At 39.2% G+C, this 23,605-nt stretch overlaps 1 protein-coding gene across 4 annotated transcripts; it reads right to left on the bottom strand.

Moving 5' to 3' along the window:
* Positions 1-552: 552 nt before the first annotated feature.
* On the bottom strand, positions 553-22,352 carry FAM221A (family with sequence similarity 221 member A). Of its 4 annotated transcripts, none has more exons than XM_038557117.1 (7): positions 22,212-22,352; positions 19,204-19,377; positions 16,197-16,387; positions 14,298-14,504; positions 9,309-9,416; positions 5,477-5,559; positions 553-656 (listed from the first exon to the last, which is right to left on the bottom strand). In XM_038557117.1, exons 1-7 carry the CDS (start codon positions 22,274-22,276, stop codon positions 588-590), a joined length of 897 nt encoding a protein of 298 aa, XP_038413045.1. In that variant the 5' UTR covers positions 22,277-22,352; the 3' UTR covers positions 553-587. The 4 variants fall into 4 exon arrangements, with proteins under 4 accessions (XP_038413045.1, XP_038413046.1, XP_038413047.1 ...); XM_038557118.1 differs by having other exon boundaries at positions 5,477-5,556; XM_038557119.1 differs by lacking the exon at positions 14,298-14,504.
* Between the last annotated feature and the right edge of the window lie 1,253 nt (positions 22,353-23,605).

The following is a 23,605-nucleotide window of genomic DNA, read 5'->3' as shown; positions in this document are numbered from 1 at the left end:
GTCTGGCTTCCTGCATGGACCCTGCTTCTCCCTCTGCCTGTGTCTCTGCCTTTTTCTCTCTCTCTGAATAAATAAATAAATCTTAAAAAAATATATTAGAAAAAAAAGAAGACACCACTAAAAAATGACTAAATAATTTTTAAATACAATTTTTATTTAAAAACATAAATCAAGATTACAAAGTTTGACAAATAAAAAAGAGATTTTTAACTTACTATTTTTAAACAGTGTTCCCTCCTTATATATTTGTTCAAAACCCCCAATAACATGTTTAATTTTTTAAATAGCCTCAAAAAGTTAAATTATGACAAACTAAAAACAGTTACTGTATTTTCAGGCTTTGACCAATATGAAAATAACCTCATTTGTTAGGAGAGATAAAAAATATATACAAAATATTAAATCATGAATGTTGACAAAAGTAATATAAAGTATTTTCACTTGTTTAAATAAAGGAAACAATCAAAATGACGTTTCTACATAGTAAGAGAAGTAAATAATTTGAGAGAAAATAAAGTGTATTATTATATTTAAATAAACACAAACAAGATCTATTTGGATGATGGTTTTAATTTTCCCAATAGTCTTCATGAAGGTTTTGTACTTGATGGCAATGGTGCTTTTCCTTTCTGCTTAGCAACCTTTTCCATCTTTATCTGTAAAATTAAAATATTTGTTGATAAAATAATCTGTAAAACATTCTAAAGAAAAAAAGGTTATACACACCTTATCTGGAATCATGTCTCATTTATCACAGCCATTTCACAGTTATTTAGCTGTGACTAAACTGTTAAATTCTTTTTTTTTTTTTTAAGATTTTATTTATTTATGAGAGATACAGAGAGAGAGAGAGGCAGGAACATAAGCAGAGGGAGAAGCAGGCTCCATGCAGGGAGCCCAATGTGGGACTCAATCCCAGGACCCCAGGATCACGCGCTGGGCCAAAGTCAGGCACTCAACCGCTGAGCCACCCAGGCATCCCTAAGCTGCTAAATTTTAAAGCCAAAATCTAATAGTCAAGGGGACCTAATTGCATTTTTTAAATATGGTATGATTTTAGGGCGCCTGGGTAACTCAGTTGATTAAGCGTCCACCTTCGCCTCAGTCATGATTCTGGGGTCCTGGTATCAAGCCCTGTTTTGGGCTCCCTGCTTAGTGGAGAGCCTGCTTCTCTCTCTCCCTCTGCTGCTCCCCCTGCTTGTGCTCTCTCTCCCTCTCAAATAAATAAATAAAATATTTTCTTAAAAAATATGGTATGATTACAACTTTGCAGAAGCATTTTATAAAAATAACATATAGTGAATATTGCTTTGGAGAAAATTCATAAGTTAACTTTACCTGCCACTAAAAAAAATGTTTTACAAAAGCTTAAATACCTAACCTTACATCCAGTCTATGCACATTCCCTACAGAACATACCTAATGCAGCTGGATTATCTCTGGAACATGGACTGCTTTGAGGACAGATACCTATAATTCTGGATTTTACATTTCCACAGTTAACTCCTTGAAGGCTGCCTTCCAGTGTCAGTGAAGCAAAGACATATCTTTACATATCCTAAGTAGTGGCCTTCTGACCTTTTAAAAACATTTAAACCCTTTCTATGGGGAAAAAAAGGCCACAAAGAACACAAAGCCCACTGCCTCTTAAAATTTCCTGAAGCAGCACCTACTACCTTATCCTTCAAGGAGAAAGGGGTGGAAAGTATGGGGCATGGTAGGTGGAGGGCCTCCTACCTTTTAAGGTAACAGGAATAATATCAAGAAACCAGAAGGGATCTAGTCAAACCAGTCTACCCAATCATCAAATTGTAAATAATAACTTCCCAATAATAAAATTTATATATCTCACCTCTGTCTCATCCCCCGTTTTCCCCTCTCCCTCCTGAGTTGGTTGGGAATCTCATTCAAAAACCATACATTCATATCACTTGTACACTATATTAGTCAGCAGGTCATCTGCAGGACCTCCAAAGGCATACCCTTTACTAAGGCAAAGATTATAGGCTTTGGAGTCACATAGAAGAGCATGTGTATTTGAGTATGAGTATTTGAATCTTAACTCTACCATTTATTAACTACTTGAGGCAAAATATTAAACCAACAGTTTTCTCTCTTTTTTTTTTTTTAAAAGATTTTATTTATTCATGAGAGACACACAGAGAGAGGCAGGCTCCCTACAGGCAGCCTGATGTGGGATTCGATCCCAGTACCCTGCGATCACAATCTGAGCCAAAGGCAGACGCTCAACCACTGAGTCACCCAGGTGCCCCTTCTCATTTGTTTAAAAAAAAAAAAAAAGGATCATAGTAATAGATACTTCTCAGAGTTGTTCTAAAGGTATAAATGTGATCATATATACAAAATCCAGGTACTTAATAAGCAATCAACAAATGCTAGTCCCTTTTCCTTTCTCATTCATGGCCAAGTGTTAGATTTATAGTAATGTCAAAAAAGGGACAAGATGCTGAATGACCAAACAAAGCCAAAGCAGGGCATTCTCACTTAGTACTTAGCAAATACATCCACCTAATCTAGTGTCTGAAGAGCAAAGATACCTCCTCCTGCTCCTTTTATTCTTTTTCAATTTCCTGGAACTAATAGCCCCTTTCACCTAGTTCACCTTTGATAATTGTTTCCCTAATAAACTTCTCCTTTCTTAGGGATACAAGACCATCCACAATGGAAGAAAATAACTTGACCTAATACATAAAAGAAGCAATGAAGGGCAGCCTGGGTGGCTCAGTGGTTTAGTGCCGCCTTCAGCCCAGGGCCTGATCCTGGGGTCCCAGGATCAAGTCCCGAATCGGGCTCCCTGCATGGAGCCTGCTTCTCCCTCTGCCTGTGTCTCTGCCTCTCTCTCTCTCTCTGTGTCTCTCATGAATAAATAAAAATAAAATCTTTTAAAATAATAATCAAAAAAAAAAAAAAAGCAATGATGCAACTCTTCAATAATACCTACGCTTCAATATACCTAAAAGTAATTAGTACACTATGTTACCACAAAGGCTTCAATTATCAAAGCCAACTCACATTTATGGTAGATTCTTCCCCATACTACATGTTACCATTGTACCAGGATAGAAGCAAAACCAGATATGCATTGCTTTCTAAAGGGGCTGTGACCCATCAGATTTGGCTTCCTAATCATCTTTTCCCTCAGTGGTACATATCTTGTTTTTTTGTAGTAAAATCCAAGTACCAACAACACGTATAGTACATATCAGCTCAGAGGAAGTTGTTGAGGTTTGAGCTTCTTTGTTTTTATATGCCATTAATCACACAGGCTGGAAAGTTTATAAGCTGTGTCTCATAAATCCATAAATCACACAAGCTGGAGAGTTATAAACTACATCTTGTAAATCCATAAATTCTAGGTCTATTTATAATACTCAGTCTGGATTGGCCAGGTACATCTTCTAAAACAATCACTGCCCCCCATTATCCTCCCACAAGCAAATACTACAGACATGTTTTCAAGGCAGTCAACACAACCCAGACTTCTTGAGGAAAGGAAGTAATTCTAGAATCCCGTCCCTTCCCTGTGAAGGAAAAACTAAAATCCAGCTGTGAGCATGTGTATTCCAAGAGTGGAGATTGATGTGATTAAAAGTCTAGCCTTAATGATGTTGTAAAAAGTCTTTTTTTAACCCTCCCTCTGGCCATTTCATCTCCCTCCCTGAGATCCTACTACCTCCTCTTTCTCTTAGATGAGAGCTTTCCAGTAAGGTAGCCTCTGGCCACACATGGCCCACTGAGCACCTGAAATGTGACTGGTGTGACTGAGGAAAATAATTTTTTAAGTTTTAATTAATTTAGAATTATCTAGCCACATATGAATAGCTATAGCACAGGTATAGAACACTTTCATCACTGCAAAAAATTCTATTTCTAGCTCTGCCTTAAATCATCCAGGACTCTCCCCCTCTACTTCAAAATTCTTCATCAGGGAAACCAAGCTGATCTCTCTCCCCTACTCCCTTCCTCTCCTCTTGGAAGGTGAATTTATTTAATGGTCTCCTTTCTCCACACCTTCTGTTATTTAACAAGCTATAACAAAAAGTGACAAGAGTGTCTTTACTTTCATGACTCTTATTACCCAATTGGAGAGATAATAAACACCCACATAGCAACTATAAAATAATCCTAAGGAAAGCACTTTGGGGACTATACCACATGGTGGATACCACCCCCCATACCTTATCAAACATGCTTTCATCTGGCAACAAACATAAACAAAACTCTCAAATGTGAACATGGCCATGAAACACATCAAATATCTAAGTATATGATATGTTTGAAAGTAAGTATCAATTAATTCCTTTTTCAATTCTCCATAAATATTTATTGAAAACTTATTATGTACAGGTACTATAGTTAGTTCTGGGGAAAATATTAAGAATAATAAAATACTGTTTATCCCCAAGGAGGTTTTTCTTTCTTTTTTTTTTTTAAGATTTTATTTATCCACTCATGAGACACAGCAAGCTCCCTCCTTGCAGGGAGCCCGATGTGGGACTCGATCCCGGGACTCCAGGATCACGCCCTGGGCTGAAGGCAGACGCTCAACCGCTGAACCACCCAGGCATCCCTATCCCCAAGGAGTTTATAGTGTGGTAGATAACTGATGAAAATTATCACTACAGAAAGCCGGGAACACATCATATAGTTGTTGAGCCCTGGGAATTGCTAAAATACATTTCTATTTAGTGTCCAGTTCCTTAAAGGCTAATGAATAATTTTAACTTGAGTCTAGATATACCTGATATACTGAGAAGAGATATTACTTATAAAGAATTCAAGATCCAGGGGCACCTGGGTTTCTCAATTGGTTGAGCATCCAACTCTTGATTTCGACTGGAGTCATGATCTCCAGGTTGTGAGATCTAGCCCCACATCTGGCTCCTCACTCAGTGGGACATTTGCTTGAGATTCTCTCCCTGTCCCTCTGCCCCTCCCCCTACTCTCTCTCTCTCTAAAATATATAAATCTTTCTTTAAAAAGAATTCAAGGTACATTTAATTTAAAAGTCTGCTGAGCCACCTGGGTGGCTCAGTGGTTGAGTGTCTGCCTTTAGCTCAGGTCGTGATCCTGGAGTCCTGGGATCAAGTCCTGCATCAGGCTACCTAAAGGGAGCCTACTTCTCCTTCTGTTTATGTCTCTGCCTCTCTCTTTGTGTCTCTCATGAATAAATAAAATATTTTTTAAAAATCTGCTGATAGCTGATGTTTATTATTGACAATTTTATCTGTATATTTAATCTTTATGACCTTCATAAATTAACTACTGTATTATGTATCATATTATTCATTCATCCTGTTTCTCTCTGAATCATTCTAAGTAAGTCTCAAGGCCAACATCAGCTATAACTAAAGACTTTATAAATTATTTTTAATGATTTTCCACAATCAACATGTAATTGTGTCTTTGTCACAAGTTAAATGCCTAGTATAAGCAGATTTCACCACAGACTTACCCTTTCTTGGTATCGTCTTTCAAAGAAAGCCATATCATCCTCCTCAGGTCTCTTTATGGAAGAAACTTGACTACTTGTACCTGCTAATAAGGAAAATAATTCTGTAAGTAATATATTTATGGAACTATAAATTCTGCTGAAATAAAAAAAAAAAACAGAAATAAAACTTTCCTCTTACTGATGATAATGTTTTATTTTTCAAACCAGAATGATCTAAGTGGTAATTGATCCTACTACCTAATTATTTGGGGGGCCGGGGGAGGGACAGAGAGAGAGGAAGAGAAAGAAATCTCAAGCAGACTCCCAGCTGAGCACAAAGCCTAACACAGGGCTTGATCCCAGGACCCTGAGATCATGAACTGAGCCAAAATCAAGTTGGATGCTTAACCAACTGAGCCACCCAGGCACCCCTACTTAATTCTTTAGAATGCAGAGCATTGCAAAACAAAGTAATGTTTATTGGCAAACATTCCCCTAATGTGCAACTGGTTCATATCTCTTTCATATAAAAGCACACTTAGCTTTGTCCAACTACATTTTAAATTTTATAGCAAAACTAGAATTTCATGTAACACCATAACAGATAATATACAAAAGTAATTACAGAAGATTTGTGCCATAGTCTGAATGTTTGTGTTCCCCTCAAATTCATATGTTGAAATCCCAATGCCCAATGCAATGGTGTTAGGAGGTGGGGTCTTTGGGAGGTACTTAGGAGGGTGGAATCCTCATGAATGGGATTAGTGCTCTTATAAAAGAGACCCCACAGAGATCCTTGTTCAACTCTTCCACTGTATGAGGACAAAATGCGAAAGGGCCAGCTGTGCATCAAGAAAAGACCTTCACCAGAACACAACCATGCTGGCACCCTAATCTCGGACTTCCAGTCTCTAGCGAGAAATAAACCATGAGAAATAAATTTCTCTTGTGTATAAGCTACTCAGTCTATGGTATTTTGTTATAGCATCTGACTAGGCTATGGCAGTTTGTACAGGCAACCAAGATACTACCTACTTTGAAACTTTTCAAAACTAAAATAATTTTAACCATTTTCCATAGTATTCACTTTTAAAAATATATATGTATATATATTTTATTAAAGTTCAATTTGCCAACATATAGTATAACGCCCAGTGGGTATTCACTTTTTAAAGCTAAACAAGCACTAATTTGTGCTATGAAAGGAATTTAAAATTGCTTCAGGAAAGAAAATCACGTTTTCATTCTGACAGTCATTCTGCCAAAGTCAGGGGACAGAGTCAGTGACCCTCCTTCCCTGACCAGTCAGTAGTAATAAGGTCTAATCAGGTGAGTGGGGGGAGGTAGTAACTAGCTTCCATTTAGAATCTGTAGCTCAGGAATGTCTAGGTAAGCCGGGGCTGGACAGAGATTGTTACAGAGTCTGGAGACAAAGTGACTTACAACAGGCAAGTGCAAAAAAGATACAGGTTTCCTACTGGGGGACCACAGAAGGCAGCACCACCAGCCAGGGGTGGTCCTGTGCTTCTCTCTCAGAAGAGAATATACACTGAGAGGGTTCTGCAGTTTTCCTATAACGGGAATGATCCTGAACAAGAGGACAGTTCAATCAGAGTTTTGATCAGAAAACACTGATAGAACACTGTGGGCAAGGCAATGGGTCAAGTGCTGAAAAAAAAAAATCAAGCTATCTAAGATGTGATTCTGACCAGCAGGGACAATCTAGCAGTGGCCATCAGACCCCTGCACGCCACAGGGTGCTGTGTCCTCGGGGCCACGTGGAGGGAAGGATGGCTTCTGGCTGGCACCACCAGGGAAGGCATTTCCCAGTCCTCTCCTCCTGGGCCTCAACCTGTCCTCTGTGCCTCTATGTTACTGCTCGGCCTGGCCCATTCCTGGCACTTGTTTATCCTCCTTACCTTTCTTGGTGGTGGGAGAAATGCACATTTGAGAGGTTAAGATCCTGCCTCCCAGGTGCCTAGTATGTGTGGAATTGATGTGTTGTGGAAATGTCCCTTTGCCTTGGTTCAGAAAAGTGGAAAAAATTTGGGGAAAGGAGAGCTAAGATGGGGTGATAGGGGTAAGGTGTTCTAGTCAGAAGGTGGGAGCAAAGTTATACCAATAAGCAATTTTAGTACAGCTTAGACCAGATGCTAGAAAGAGCACCATCACCGCCAAGCACCTCAAGAAGGTAGCTGGAATCCCTCTGCCACATAGGTTAGTCTGTAGAATTGGGAAGCTTAAATCCTTTCCCAATTATCTAGTCAAGCTTAACCAGAGCATCTGAAAGAATAATGAACAACTAGAGGGTCTTACATTTCTGGAAAGTAGAAAGATCAAGTAAAGTCAACATCTCCCCTGCCACTAAAACAGTGAAGCTGAATGTCAAAAGTATAAAGAAAGCTTTTGGATATCTTCTTTTCGTGTGTTTTTGGCATTTTGGTCTGTAAGCAATCAAGATGGAAAGAGACCCTATCCCAAAGAGGAAGATTTGTAGGAACCAGAGTAGTTGAGGCCTAGTATTCGTTATGCCTTTTCACTTGCACAAAACCATGGCTACAAGGACTCTCCCATGTTGATCAGCCAGACAAGCCAACACCCATTGTGCAGGAGGGTGTGATGATGATGGTACACCAAGTCCTGAGTGAAGAGTCCCAGAGGCCCAAAGCTCTGATAAGGGATAATACTCTGTGGTCAGAAGACAACCCACAAAATAGCCCAGTGCCAGGACAATGACCAGTGACAATGACCAGCAAATATTTGGCTGGACGGAAGTAAGTGGAAGCAGCCCTGCCGGCCTCAGACTTCATCACCACCATCTTGAAAGATCTACATACTGAGTCTTGGGATGGGGAGCTGTCTCTGTCCCCACCCTTGACCCCATACAGAGAAAACCTGGGTAACCTGTGTCTTAGGACCGCAGGCTGAGGTGAAAGGTACAGGCAGGAGAGTGCACCTGTGTAGTCTTCTGAAAAAGTTAAGGACCTTGGGTCACTATATCATTGTCATATGATAGAGCCATCTTTAAAATCCAGCACTGGTATAACTTTAGAACCCATAATAATATGAGTATCTCTCTAACAATGAAAAGCACACCTTCCTCCGTACCTTAGCTGCCACTACACTCAGTCAAAACTGAAGCATCAGCAGCAATTATATCAACCTTAGAAGTTGACACAACTGTGTCCTTTTTCTTGGTTTTGATTTCCTCTATCTATATTTTATCATTACTTCGTTGGGTGTTGTTTGTATACGCAGCCCTAAAGCCCCTTGTGGAGACAGGGTATATGAAAAAGTTTTAGGAAAATACAAATAAAAAGAAAAATCCCATATAAAAATATTTGTAAATATTAAATACCTAATATATCATAAAAATTCCTTCTTCAATTTTTTTCTTATTTTAATAAGGGAAATAGAATACTAGTGCTTAAAAATGAATAAAATTAATATATATGTATAATGTTTATGTATAATTTATATGTACACATATAATTTATAAATGACAAAACTTTACTAACCTATACTTATTGCCAAATTACATCCTGCTTGGGAGAGCCACTAGAGGGCTGTCTTATTCAGACATCAAAACAAGAACGTGTAAGGTTTTAAAATTTCAAATTATTTTATTATTAGAATCCTCATAATTCTCAGATTTAACAATTTTCAAAAAAAAGGGAAGTTTCTTGCTTTTTCTCAGTATGGGTCAAACTAAAAGTAAAATGAAAACTAAATAAAAAAAAAAAGAAAACTAAATTGTGGTAATACTGAGGGAAAAAAATAAGATCAAGAAAACAAATCAATCTACATTCTTATTTACTACATCCAAACATATCTGTCAGTTTCATTTCATTACCATCTCTCAGTGTTTCTGGAGAAGAACTAGATGATGCTTGAAATGATTTTAGAAATGGGTGGTCCATGGTTGTAACTGGAGAGTCTAAAAATTCAATTGAAGGTGCACCTGAGAACAAAATAAAAGAATGGAAATTAAATCCTTATTTGTTAGGACAAAAAAAAGTTATTTCAATGCAAAATAAGTTAGAACTTCAGCAGAATAATTAGAAAAAAAATCTTTCTATAAAAAAGGAATTTTTATTTAGATGTTTATCTGCCATATAAAGTAAAAGGGAATTAGGTAAAAGTATGTTTGTATTTCTCAGATATCGTTTTCACAGAAAAAATTATGCATGAGTGGAACTATGACAAAGAAGTACAAAACCTTAATACAGTCACAAAAACACTATCAAGATAAAACAAGACATTCATGATAAAGAACCTGTAGTTGAAGAGGGCAAAATAAGTGTATTTTTACTCTGTTCCTCACTGGAAAACCATCTCAAAATGAAGTATGAAAAAGTAAAGAAAAATTCAATGAAATGAAAAAATATCCACAACCCCACACCACAAAATTACAAAGGCCAATCGCTAACAACATTGACCTTTGGACCAAAAGGAAGGAAGCTGTAAAGAAAACATATTAAGCACTCTGTCTTCTTCACAAACCACTACCTCCCCTACATTCCTCTCCCCATTTAGCAGAGAGGGAAGGAAATAAACTTTTAGTCCTATTCGGCTTTTAAAATGAGTCCTCTCTTATGACCTAAACAGTGTGGGACAATGCTCATTCTTTTAGATTCCTGCCCCCTCCTTCTCCAGTTCCTCTCTCATGTGGCTGGAGGTCCACTGAGGTCCTTATGCTGTCTTCTGGTTGCTGCATGCACTACTGATCTCAAATGCTCAAGGTTGGTTAAGTGGTAGTGTAGTCTCACAGCTCGGTAGGGCCTCACACTTGCTTTCTCTAGAAGTACAAATCCATCAATGCCTGCCACTTCTCTACTGAATCCCCCAGAGCTCAGAGGACACACCTCTAGCTCTGCTCAGGATCCCCTTGCCATGACAACTATCATGGCAGGTCCACTGCCTTAGAGCTCAGCGGCCTTCCAAACACCCACAAGGAGCTGGGTATTATGGGCTCCTACATCAAAAAGGAACCAAAGCAGCAAGTTGTCATCTCTGTCCAGGACTCTACATGGCTAATAGAGCAGATGACCCTCTGCCCCAGGCTCCCCTACATCTGAAATCAAGACAAAAACATCTTGCTTCCTCTCCTCACTCTCACCTTTCCTCACCCTACCTTCCCTCAGGGGCCAAAAAGCAGAGGTTTTCTCTCTTTCTGTTATAAAGAAGACTGACAAAATACCAGAAGGCACAAGAAGGCAAAGATGGCAGCTATTCCCACTATCACTTAGCACTGTTTGCAAATGCCAGCCATGGTAATTAGTCGAGAATAAGACCAGAAATATTGGAAAAGGCAAAAATACCATGATTTATAACAGCAACCATTTATTTTATTTTTATTTTTTTAGAGATTTTATTTATTCATGAGAAATAGAAAGGGAGAAAGGCAGAGACACAGGCAGAGGGAGGACCAGGCTCCATGCAGGGAGCCCGACGCGGAACTGGATCCCGGGTCTCCAGGATCCCGCCCTGGGCCGAAGGCGGCGCTAAACCTCTGAGCCACCGGGGCTGCCCGCAACCATTTATTTTAAACTCTAAGATTAAGTAATAAAGGATTGGTAACAAAAGCAGCATAAAACATTTGCTTTTCTATAAACAAATAATAATCAGCTAGAAAATATAAAGAAAGGGAAAAACCCTACATATGGTAGCTATAAAAAAATGGAATACCCAGAAAGAAAATTAAGAAAAAGATTGAGGACTTTCATGAAGATAACTTCAGAATTCCAATCAGTGGGAGGCCCAGGTGTTGAGTATCTGCCTTCGGCTCAGGGTGTGATCCCGGGATCCAGGGATTGGGTCCCACATTAGGCTTCCTGCAAGGAGCCTGCTTCTCCCTCTGCCTATGTCTCTACCTCCCTCTCTGTGTCTCTCATGAATAAATAAAATCTTAAAAAAAAAAAAAAAAAAAAAAGAATTCTACTCAGCTACCCAGAAGACAAATGCAGAGACTCAACGTTTTAAAATATCAATTATTCCTACATTAATCTACATTCAGCCTGATAACAACTAAATAATTGGATGTTTTTGTAAAAATAGAATGTTTTGTAAATAATAGAATGTTGCCAAAAAATAATGCCAAAGTTCTCAAAAAATTAGTAAGAAAAAGCCAGGAAAATTCTTAAGTAATTAAGTCATAAATATTAATTTATTATAAAGTTTTAATATTGAAAACATCATGGTAGTTGCACACAGAAATAGGTAACAGTGAGGCAGACCAATTAGCCCAGAACAATTCTGGATTGAACCCAAGCCTACCACTTACTAACTAGGTCAATAACAAAGAACTAAGATATACACTTTTCTGTGCTGGGTTTCTTTATCTATAAAATAAGAGTAATAATAACACCAAACTCAGAGTTATTGTGAGAACTACATGAGTTAATAGATGTAAAGAGGCTGAGGGCACCTGGGTGGCTCAGTCAGTTGAGCAGTTGAGCATCTGCCTTCACCTTGGGTCATGATCTCTGGGTCCTGAGATCGAGCCTGCTTCTCCTTTCCTCTGAGCCTATCACCTGCTCATATGCTCTCTTTCTCTTTCCCTCTCTCATCATCTCTCTCAAATAAATAAATGAAAACTTAAAAAAAAATGTAAAGAAACTAGAAAGACTCCTAGAAGTACAAAGCTGCAATCATCATCAACATCATCATTATTATCATTATTTTTTTGCCATTGGGAACTGGATTTTCAGTAACTGTTCCACGAGCTTAATATAATCATGCACCCATGAAAATTGAAAAATGATTTATTTATGGAATTTAACAAGCTAGTTGTAAAATTACCTAGATGAGAGCATACATAGATAAATCAAGGGAATCTTGAAACACACACACAAACAGGAGGCATTCACCATATCAATATCAAAACACACTATGAAAAATAATAATTAAAAATAAGTAATATTGGCAAAAGATAGACAAATAGGTGAATGCCACAAACTAGTAAGTATGACAGAATGTGAGAAATGTAAAGTTTCAAATTATTTGGGAAAGAACGGAATTTGGATAACTTGTCATCAATTTGAACAAAAACTGAAGTTACACATACCTCACACTTTCACAAAAAAAAAAAAAAATGTGTTCCAAGTACATGAAAAAACTAAACATAAAAAACAAAAAAAAATTAAGTATTAAAGTGAAATAAAGGTGAACATAATTATAAAATTGCCTCCAAAATTTAAAAACTATACAAAAAAAATAAATAACAAAAGGACAGATTGGAAGAAACTATCTGCAAAATAAATGACAGATTAGTATACAGAATATATCAGACTTCCTATAAATAAATGAGAAAAGATAAAAACATAAAAGTGAGCAAAGTATATGAAGGTAAAATGGCCAATAAATACGAGAAGATTCTCATCCCACTGATAACCAGGGAAATCAGACTGAAATATCATTTTCACATGTCAGACTGACAGAAAATTAGGTTTGACAACATCAGTGACTAGCATAAATGTGAGAAATAGGGAAGCTAAAAAAATCAGTTGAGGAAGTATAAACAAATACAGCATTGTTGGAAGGCAATTTGACAGAGTGTATTAAAACTTCCCACATTTCAACCCAACAATTCTACTTCTCTGTGTCTACCTTAGGATCAGATTTTCGAAGCATATAAGGAAACAAGTTCTAGGATGTTTTTGGCAGGACTATTTGTAAAAGAAAAAAAAAGGAAATCTGACAAAGTGACATAATAGAATATTATGCAGGGGTTTAAAAGAATTAAATAGATTTGTGTGTTCTGATATGTTAAGCTCTCCAATTTTTTCCAAGTTAAAACTATAAATATGTATGCTAAAAAGAAAAATAAATTATCAATTGATGACACCAAATTACCCTCTGGGAAAGAATCTAGGGTAAAGAGAAGTGTTCAAGGGGGACTTACAATACTTCATTTCTATTATTTGAATCTTTTACAACAAGATAACATTCATTTATATTTATGTAATTTTGTACTGAAAAAAACTGAATACCAAAAAATCCATACACACAGAAGTATTTAAAGTAATTAGGAACCGGGATCCCTGGGTGGCGCAGCGGTTTGGCGCCTGCCTTTGGCCCAGGGCGCGATCCTGGAGACCCGGGATTGAATCCCACGTCGGGCTCCCGGTGCATGGAGCCTGCTTCTCTCTCTGCCTCTCTGTGTGTGTGTGTGTGTGTGTGTGTGTGTGTGTGTGTGTGTGACTATCATAAATAAATAAAAATTTAAAAAAAAAAGTAATTAGGAACCATATTCTTCCTAATCCTATTCATTCAACTCAGAAGAATAAAAAAAAAAATAGCTCAAGATCTATCCAACTGAACTTTTCCCTATATTATATACTTAAAACCTTCATGTATGCAAGCAGTGTGTGCATACATTATAAATGTGATAACATGTATACACATGCATAGGCATATGCACACATAGACATAAGCCTGTTTCTAAAATGAGATGGCTATAATGGCAAAAAATTGCATATAATTGGGCAACAAGTGAAGTGTATTATATCAAATAAAAGAAATACTCAGCCACTACAAAGACATGGTTATGGGTTGGGATTTGGGTCCTAGTATTGGGGTAGGAGTGATCTTTTCTCTTGTGTTTTCTATAAGGACCATACAGTGTATAGCGGCAATAAAACCTTTATTTAAAAAAATACAAATCAAATGAGAGAACGTTTTCTAGAAAAAAAAAAACTAAAGAATATAAAGTGTGAAACAAATACAGGACTTCACTATCGTCAGCACACATAAAAACAATATGACAAGCTCACTTAACAGACTGAGCCACCCAGGCGCCCTATATATATGACAAGCTCACATTCCGTAGATCACCACTTACCAGTCCCACTGTCATCTAATCGCATGTAGCCTTCTGCCAGTGAGCTGAAGCCAGTTAAGCCTCCCATCGCTGCATAAGGAACATCCTGTCCCACTGGTTTTCCCTGAGCCAGTCTTTCTTGCTTAGTTTCCACTACTGTGTCATGAGCATATGCAGGCTGACCACAAGCACAAGTGAAGCAACTATGGAATCCTGAACACTTGGAACCTGAATCAATACATAAAGGGAGTTAAATATGTCTCTAAAATAAGTACTGAGCTCTCTGCCCTAAAAATGCCCAGCTTAAAAAAAAAAAAAATGCCCAGCTTGGCCACAATCATCTGAATCTGGATCCCTTATATGCTGTCCTCTGGCCTCTACAACTCTAGCCTCCAGCCCCTGAACTCCCTCCCAGCCACTGCTCTTACTCCTGGAAGATGCTGAAATGAGTAAGATAAGGTAAGGAATGTAGCAGGAAAAAAGTATTCAAAAAACCAAGTGGGACTAAAAGAAATTGGGGTAACGTTAGAAAGCCAGGAAATACAGGCCTTCTCCTCAAACACTGAGTTAGAAGCAGGTATGGTGAGCCCAGTGGTAGGACCAGGTGAAGAGACAATGTGGAGGCCTCCCTGTGGTTGCCCCATAAAAGTCATATAGGAAAATCAACCCACAGACATAGAAAGGACACAATGGAATATTGTTTAACAATAAAAAGGAAAGAAGTACTCATGGATGCTACAACATGAATGACTCATACAAACATTATGCAAAGTGAAGGAAGCCAGTTACAAAGGGCTACCTTATTCCATTTATACAAAATGTCTAGAATAGGCAAGTCCATACAGACAGGAAGTATTTATTGGTTACCCAGGGCTGGGGAAGAGGAAGGAATAAAGAATGACTACTAATGGATATGGAGTTTCTTTTGGGGGTGATGAAAATGTTCTAAAATTGACTATGGTGATGGTTGCACAATTCTATAAGTATATTAAAAACCCACTAAACTGTACCCTTGAAATAAATGAGTTATATGCTATGTGAATTATATCTTAATAAAAGTTTTATATATATATATTAAAAGCCACATTGAAGTGGAGGCCAGAATTCACTATTAACAAAATTTTACACACTCACACTTCTAAAAAATGTGTATGGAAACCAAGGCACATAACTAAATTTTATCTAACTACTTCCATACTTAGCCAATGAAATACACTTATTCCTGCCACTGTCATTAAAAATGTTTTATGACATATTTAAATTCCAACTACTATGAAAACTAGAATAACTTACCTCCTGAAGAAAATACTGAAGTAATGTCCTATGTCAAGGGGTTTTTAAAAGGATGATCAAGTGAAAGGGCCTATGTGATAGGGGCTGGGATTTGGGTATAGGTATTGAGGTAAGGGTGCTATCACATATAATGTGCTAAAATTATGTTACTTTTTGCTTTTCCCATCAGCCTGTGTTTTAGGCAATTACATGATAATCTACCAGGAAATTATAAAATCTTTTTCAACTTTTCCGATCCTTTTTAAAAACCTCTCAGAATTTAGTTGATAAAATTCCCATTAAAAAATTTAAATCTGGGTCACCTGGCTGGCTCAGTCAGTAGAGCACACTACTCTAAATCTCGAGGTTGTGTAAATAAATAAACTAAAATCAGATCGCATCTAGGTATTCTTTAAAATCTATTGTTCTCATTAACTTATTTGAATTACATGAGATTACGGCTCTGATTGCAAAACATACAAATCAGAGGTTTTCCACAAAAATAACATTTTAGAGTAGTTCCATCAAGCTTTTCTGAGTTGTTTAATATTGACCACCCAGCTGAATAAAACTGGCAAAAAGGCATGTTAAATATTCAATAAAGAAATACAAACATTCTGTTGGTATGTTTATAATAATGTAACTCACAGACACTGCATATAAAGCCAGCCGCAGGGCTGTGCTGATCCGCAAAGTGCTTGCACCTGCAGCGAATGGGCTGCGTGCCATTCAGAGGGACGTAGAGGTAAGTCCTGCATGGGCAGCCTGTCACTCGGCAAGGGAGACTAATGGGGCGCTGCTGCAGAATCGTTTCAAAGTCAGTTTTATGTTGTTTATACCTAAAAGAAATAAATAAAAAGGAGGATATTAAAAAACAGTGCAAGTATTGCTGGAAATTACCATTTCTATTTTGTTAAACACAAAATTATTCTTTTTATTTTCCTGTTCTTGTTAGTAAGGCAAAAATAAACTCCCTTACAGTATTTCCGTCAGCTATGTCACAAATTGCGTTGGTCAGAAAAAAAACCTTCACTCTTTTAGATTTTCATTTTTAGTTACTTAAGAAGAATTTTCACAACAATATACAAGGAACTATAACTCCCTTAAAATACTTAGCACTAGTGTGGAAAGAGTTCTTTATCAAAATTCTTTTTATCAAAGTACACTACTTAAATTTTTCATAGGTTTGCTATTTAAAACTGAAATGAGTTCAATAAACATATATGAATGTAATTTAATTTTTAAATTTTAACTTCAAAATAAAGTGTCAACATTTTTAAAAGCCAAAGCTCTTTGTTAAAACACTTAATTTTCTTAAATAGGCCACTCACTTCTTGCTCTTAAGGAGATACTCAATAAAATATTAAGCTTATTATTATTAATATTAATATAATTGGTACAAATTAAAATAGCAATGAGATACCATTTTTCACTTAGCAAAGAAAAAACTATACATAATTCACAATGCTGTCAAGAGTCTTATAGAAGAACCTCTCTCACTTAATGTTTCAAGACAGTTAAGATCCATCCTTTCCATGGTGTATTCAATTTCGCATAAAGCATTTCCTAATGTATATAATTGTCATATCAGTGTTACACCCCTGAAACTAACATAAAAATCAACTGTACTTCAATAAACAAATAAAAATAAAACCATCAAATTTAATTGAAAAAAATCCTTCAACCAGATAGTTCATTTCTCAAAAATATACCCTAATAATTCTGTGTATAGAGATTTGTGCAGAAAGATAATATCAGCAACAGTACTTATAATAGCAATACACACACATACACAACATATTAGTAAGGAAATGAGTAAATAAATCACTAGACAACAGTTTCTAGAATTTTTAGCACTGGAACCTCTTCCGTAAATATAGTTTTTTACAGAACCATGATATAGAAAATAGATAAAAAGCAGAATTGGATAAAGCAAGGGAAAGAGCCAGAATTGGATTCTGTCCTTCCCTTAACCTGACCTTCCAAGGGTACCCCTGAGACTCCCTCACAGCTCTGGGGAACACACAATACACACCACCGGACTAGATAGCATATTGAGCAGGTATTAAAAATCTTATTTGTGATTACTACACAACAATGTGGAAACATACTTTGTCATACTCTGTCATTAAAAACTTGTTCAATATTTATATGTACACATAATTAGCAACTAAGAAAAACTGCATGAACAGAGTAAAAAGTATTGACGGTAGCTGCCTTTGGGTTGTGAGCCTTCTATTTTTCTATATATTCTTCATTTATCTCAATAATAATTACAATATTTGTAATAGGGAAAAATAATAGTTTAGACAGGGATCTCACTGAGTGATCAGTACTAAAGAACTTTTCGATTGAATTTAGGTTGGGTTAATTTTGAAGGTTAATTCCATGCAACATAAATATATATAAATGAGACTGGCACTAAATCTATACAAAGTAAGTGATAAAACCAACACAAATTTACCAAACTCCTCTTCAATTCTAAAAGATATCAACATAACCCTTATCCTCCATTTCTCCACACTGTTTTTAGTTGGGGTTGCTAAATAAGTTTCAAGTCAATCTATATACAACATTACTCATCCTAGCAACTGCTTAACAACCTTTGGCAGATGGCAAGTCTGTATGTAAATAGCAACTATACAAAGAGTCTCTCATGAAAGAGCCCCAGAAACTATCAGAACAGGGCGGTTCTCCTTCCATGGTTTCTTTGGAACAGAAAGTTAAAAAGTTGTTACCTGAAAACACATAATAGGTTCAGTGATTTTTCCAAGCAGCAACTCTGTCCTTTTGAGCTTTACAACTGTGACCTGTGACAGCAGTAAAATTTAAAGTAGAACACAACAAACACGGCCAAATGCAAACCTCAGGTACAGGCAATACACACTCAGTGACTGGAATCTCCTGCAATTTCTTTCCTTCTGTGTGCTTTACTTGGGAAAGGACCATTTGTAATAAAAAGCGGTGTGCTTGTATTTTTGTTTAAGAAAGGTATCAACAGAGGATCCCTGGGTGGCTCAATGGTTAGACCCCTGCCTTCAGCCCAGGGCATGATCCTGGAGACCTGAGATGGAGTCCTGCATCGGGCTCCCTGCATGGAGCCTGCTTCTCCCTCTGCCTGTGTCTCTGCCTCTCTCTGTGGGTGTCTCTCATGAATAAATAAATAAAATCTTTTTAAAATTTTTTAAAAGAAAGGTATCAACACATGTTTCTTAAAGTACAAAGGGAGATTAGTAAGTCTGAGGAGAAATGCTTCTTCTATCTATAGGTAAATAACCTGTTCAGTGTGGGTTAACTCAAACTCTTAAAAGCAGTTTGGCATTTTGATGGCCCATCCTTTACTAACTTATCTGGTAGTGGGTGAAGTAGACATCTAGCAAAGCTGCAGGGTCACCACTCATTTTACCAACTGCAAGAGAAGAGATGCTTAGATTGATGGACTCCAGAATAAGTTCTCATAGGATATAAGAGAAATTTTTAATTATAGCAAAAAAAAAAAAAAAAAAAAACACTTCAGACAATTTCTAGGGTATTATATAAAGGCCTATTTTTAAATGTTTCTCAATTATCACAAATAATGTTATTTACAGAAGGAAGATACGCTGTGCTACAGTTTTATATTTTCTAATCACCAGAAAACAGAGCAATATCTTACCTATGTGTACAAAAACACAGTGTCTCTGGCCCCACAAGCTTACAATCCATTCCAGTCGGTGATCGCCAGCTCACAAATAACCTGTTCTGTAAGCGCATCGGTAATACTTTTTTTTTGTATTCTTCATATTCTTCAGGAGTAAAAAGTTTCCCTCCATCGTCATCACCAACAATTCTACAACAATAAAAACATCTCTTAAGCCTTGAATATTTATTATTCTACAACAATAAAAATTTATTTTAAGCCTTGAATATTTATTTTCTAGGTTAAAAACACTAAACTAAAATTAAACTATGCTTATAAAGTCAAAGGAAATGCTGCTTCAGCTTTGCTTTTTTTTTTTTTTTTTTTTTTTACATTAGGCTTATGTTAATAGCAAAATTACACACAATACTAGTAAAGCTTGGGACACCTGGGTGGCTCAGCGGTTGAGTGTCTGCCATTGGCTCAGGCTGTGATTTTGGGTCCCAGGATTGAGTCCCACATTGCAGGGGGCCTGCTTCTCCCTCTGCCTATGTCTCTGCCTCTCTCTTTCTGTGTCTTTCATGAATAAACAAAATCTTAAAAAAAACAAAAAACAAAAAACACTTTTTTAAAAAAAATAGTAGTAAAGCTTTTGCTTTCCAAGTAAAAGAGGATTATTAAAAAAAAAAAAAAAAAAAACTCTTGAACTCATGACATCTGACTTTACTGATCCAGGTTTACCACCGAACAATTACCGCAAATTCAATCTCATTTTCTCCTTTGATTCTGAAGCAAACATGTTCACACTTTTCAATAAAAACTGGAGCCTGGGATGCCTGAGTGGCTCAGCAGTTGAGCGTCTGCCTTTGGTTCAGGGCGTGATCCTGGGTCCTGGGATGAAGCTCCGCATTGGGCTCACTGCATGGAGCCTGCTTCTCCCTCTGCCTATGTCTCTGCTTCTTTCTGTGTCTCTCATGAATAAATAAAATTTTTTAAAAAATAAAAAAATTAAAGCTGATGCCTAACCTGCTAAAAAAAATCTAATATTTCCCTTCTTTAAAAATAGTACTCCTGGGACACCTGGGTGGCTCAGGAGGTTGAGCATCTGCCTTTGGCTCAGGGCATGATCCCTGGATCCCAGGATAATCATTGTTTAATTCCAAAACATCAACTTTAAAGTTTTATGGGAAAAATTAAGCTACCACTATTTCTTAATTTCTTAAGAAATTAAGAGTTGACATCCCTGGAGAAAAAGGAAGCGCAAGTAAAATAATTTATTCAGAATTGAAGAAATTTCTCCTTGAAAATATCACCCCTTAAAAGTCATGAAAGATGTTTGTTTGTAGGATGCTACTTAATTTTTTGTGCAATCCATACTTTTTCCATACTTTCAAGCCTTTAGCTGAGGTAGATAAATAAAACCAATGCAGAAGCTACGAAGCCATCACAACCTTCTTCCTTACTTAAATAATTTAGAAACACAATAGTAAAAAGGGGGGGGGGATTTTATTCTGAGAAAAGTTTTGGGTCATCTCACATTATAATAGCTGTCATGAAGTTTACCAATAGGTACTGAAAAAAATCAAAATCAATACAGGTCTTTAAAGATAGAGATCATTTGTATTTGCTAAGCCAAGCCAGCACAGCTCAAACTTCACAGTAATTACAGAATCCCCGAGGGATCTAGTTCAAATGCAGATCCTGATTAATAGGTCTGGAGTGGTTCTGAGAGTGCGCATTTCTAGCAAGGTCACAAGTGAGGCCTACACCACTGGTCCATGACTGCTACACTTTGAGTGGCAAGGCTCTAACTTTTATAGTGAATTCTTCCAGGTAACTGTATTTGCAAAAATCATTTTCCACCAGGTCTTGACATTTTCTGAACCAGACAAGAGACCATATCTGGAGGCTGACAGTCCACTTATCTAAACTAATTATCTAAGTAATCAACCAACACCAAGGCCCAGCAACTTACTCCCAGGAAAAAGCCCTGGAGGCTAAAGGAGCCGGCCCTGCCCTTGGTGAGGACTGGGTGGAAACCGTTCTGGGCACAGGACTCACGGCCTTACCTGGACCCACCAGACCCGGGGGGATGAGCCTGACTCACCAAGCTCCTCATTCTTACTTATCTGGCTCAGAATTACCAACCGTTTCTAGGTGTTACCCAAAACTTCCACCGGGACCATCAGAAGGAGCGGAGGCCAACTAAGCAAGCCGTTTGTCCTAGCAACCCTGGGTGATTTGGGGCGGCCGTCTTTAAGCAGAGCACCCCCTCTTGCTCAGACTTCTCAGGCGGGGCAGTGATTGCCTCACTTCCCGTGTACACACACACACACACACACTCTCCTCCCTCCGACCCCCTCCCTGGCCAAACGGCCTCCCCTCTCCTCCTCCCCGACCCCGACGCCCCTGGCGCCTTCAACCGTAGCCATATGCTCCTGCTGGTCCCTCTCCAGGAACTCCCACTCACCCAGTCTCCCAACTGCCAAAAACCTTTCTTGGGGAGACCAGAAAAAATAACATGTCTCCGCAGGTGCATCAGCCTTGGTCAGGGCCCAGGGCAGTGAGTCGCATCCTCAAACCAAAGCGGCAGCTATGTTTCCATCTCCGTGAGAGGAGTTTCTCGGGAACCCCCGCACCACCACCAGTCTTTCTCCTAAAACCAGCACCTCGGGGTTGGGAGCATTTGGAAGCTCACGACACACCCTATTGCTAAACCACCATGCAAACGACGAGGCCCGAGCAGTCCAAGCGTAACTCGTCACAGGCCACTTAGAAAAACACAGTTGCACCTCCGCACAAATCTAAGAGTTAATAATCCCTCCTGGAAGGGGTCGGAGCGGGAGATCTGTTAAACAGCCTCGGGAGAGACTTATTGCAACTACGGTGAGCTACGTGTCATTACAATATTACAAAAAGACGAAACTCCAATGAAGGTTTGTGAGCCTCCCGCAACAGCCGGGGATCAGATTCCGGGAGCCTCCTCCGGCGCGGGGGACGCGGCCCGCCTGCCTTCTCCTCGCCACGCCGAGCCGCAGCCTCACCTCCGGTACTCCAGGTAGTCGTCCACGGCCGCGGCGCCGCCGGAAGGTAAGGTCAGCCGCTCCATCGTCCGGGGAAGCGAGAGGCGGCCATGGGCGCGCCGGCTCGCGGGCCTCCCGGGAGCGAGGCCGGGCCCGCCCCTGCCGGCCGCGCCCCCGGCAGCCCGCCTCCCGATTGGCCGCGCCCCTGAGGGCCACGCCCCCTGCCGCCCGCCTCCGGATTGGCCTGCCCCTGCCGGCCACGCCCCCTGCCGCCCGCCTCCAGATTGGCCGTGCCCCCTGCCGGCCACGCCCCCCGCCGCCCGCCTCCGGATTGGCCTGCCCCTGCCGGCCACGCCCCCTGCCGCCCGCCTCCAGATTGGCCGTGCCCCCTGCCGGCCACGCCCCCCGCCGCCCGCCTCCGGATTGGCCTGCCCCTGCCGGCCACGCCCCCTGCCGCCCGCCTCCGGATTGGCCGGGCCGAGGACCGCGGCGGGGCGCGGGGTGCGCGCTTCCACCTGGCCGTGGCATCCCGGCGGGAGAAACCCGTCCCCTAGAGCAGCCCGAGCCGCCCGGATTGCTCTTTACCGCAGGCTCCAACCTGGCGCGGGTGCCTCTCCCTTTCCCGGGTCTCGCAGCTCTCCTTGTAGGGTAACAAGTGACGAGGGAGTGCGATGCCTTGCATATCGCGGACGCACAGAACATGGCTTAGTTCTTTGTACAGAGCTTTTCGCTGATATTGTGGTTTCAAAATTGGCATTTAAAAAACTGCAATTTAAAAAAATTAATAATAAATAAACATTTTTAAACTGCGATGTGGGGCGCCCGGGTGGCTCAGAAGGTTAAGCATGACCTGCCTTCGCTCGGGTCATGATCCCTGCGCCCTGGCATCCGGCCCCCCATGGGGACCCCTGCTCAGCTGGAAGCCTGCTCTCTCTCCCTCTGCTGCTCCCCCTGCTTATGCTCTCTCACCCTCTCAAATAAATAAATAAAATCTTCAAAAATTAAAATAAAAATTTTTTAAAACGGCAATGTAAATCAGCTAACTTAACAAATATAGCAGAAAGTGCCAGGCTATGTGAGCTGATAAAAAATTGGCAGGGGAGTGTCTATGTAGGCAAGTACAAGTTAATGAGTCTAGAGGGAAATAATTAAAATAGACAATGCAGTTGTAGGCTCTTCCAGTCAACTCTGACCAAAGAAGTCACTGACAACACTATGGAACAAAATAGAAAATATTACTCTAACATTTTATGAAAATGACACCTTTTCATTAAAATACTATATATGGTTTTAACTTTTGTTGTTTGTTTGTTTGTTTAAGTGTTGGCACACCTGGGTGGCTCAGTGGTTGAGCATCTCTGCCTTTGGCTCAGGTCGTGATCCCCAGGGTCCTGGGATCGTCCTACATAGACTTC

This window comes from Canis lupus, chromosome 14 (assembly GCF_011100685.1).
Source record: "Canis lupus familiaris isolate Mischka breed German Shepherd chromosome 14, alternate assembly UU_Cfam_GSD_1.0, whole genome shotgun sequence".
In the NCBI taxonomy this organism is placed as follows: domain Eukaryota; kingdom Metazoa; phylum Chordata; class Mammalia; order Carnivora; family Canidae; genus Canis; species Canis lupus.
Note: the sequence above shows the minus strand (reverse complement) of the source record. Positions and strands in the feature narration are given on the sequence as shown.

Bases quoted from the DNA above. Each gene is read 5' to 3' on its own strand.
- FAM221A (XM_038557117.1), bottom strand. From the start codon at position 22,276: ATGGAGCGGCTGACCTTACCTTCCGGCGGCGCCGCGGCCGTGGACGAC. The intron at 14,505-16,196 runs GTGAGTTACATT...GTATTGATTCAG, and splicing joins TGGCTTTATATGCAGTGTCT to GTTCCAAGTGTTCAGGATTC. The intron at 657-5,476 runs GTAAGTCTGTGG...TTAATTTTACAG, and splicing joins AAAGACGATACCAAGAAAGG to ATAAAGATGGAAAAGGTTGC.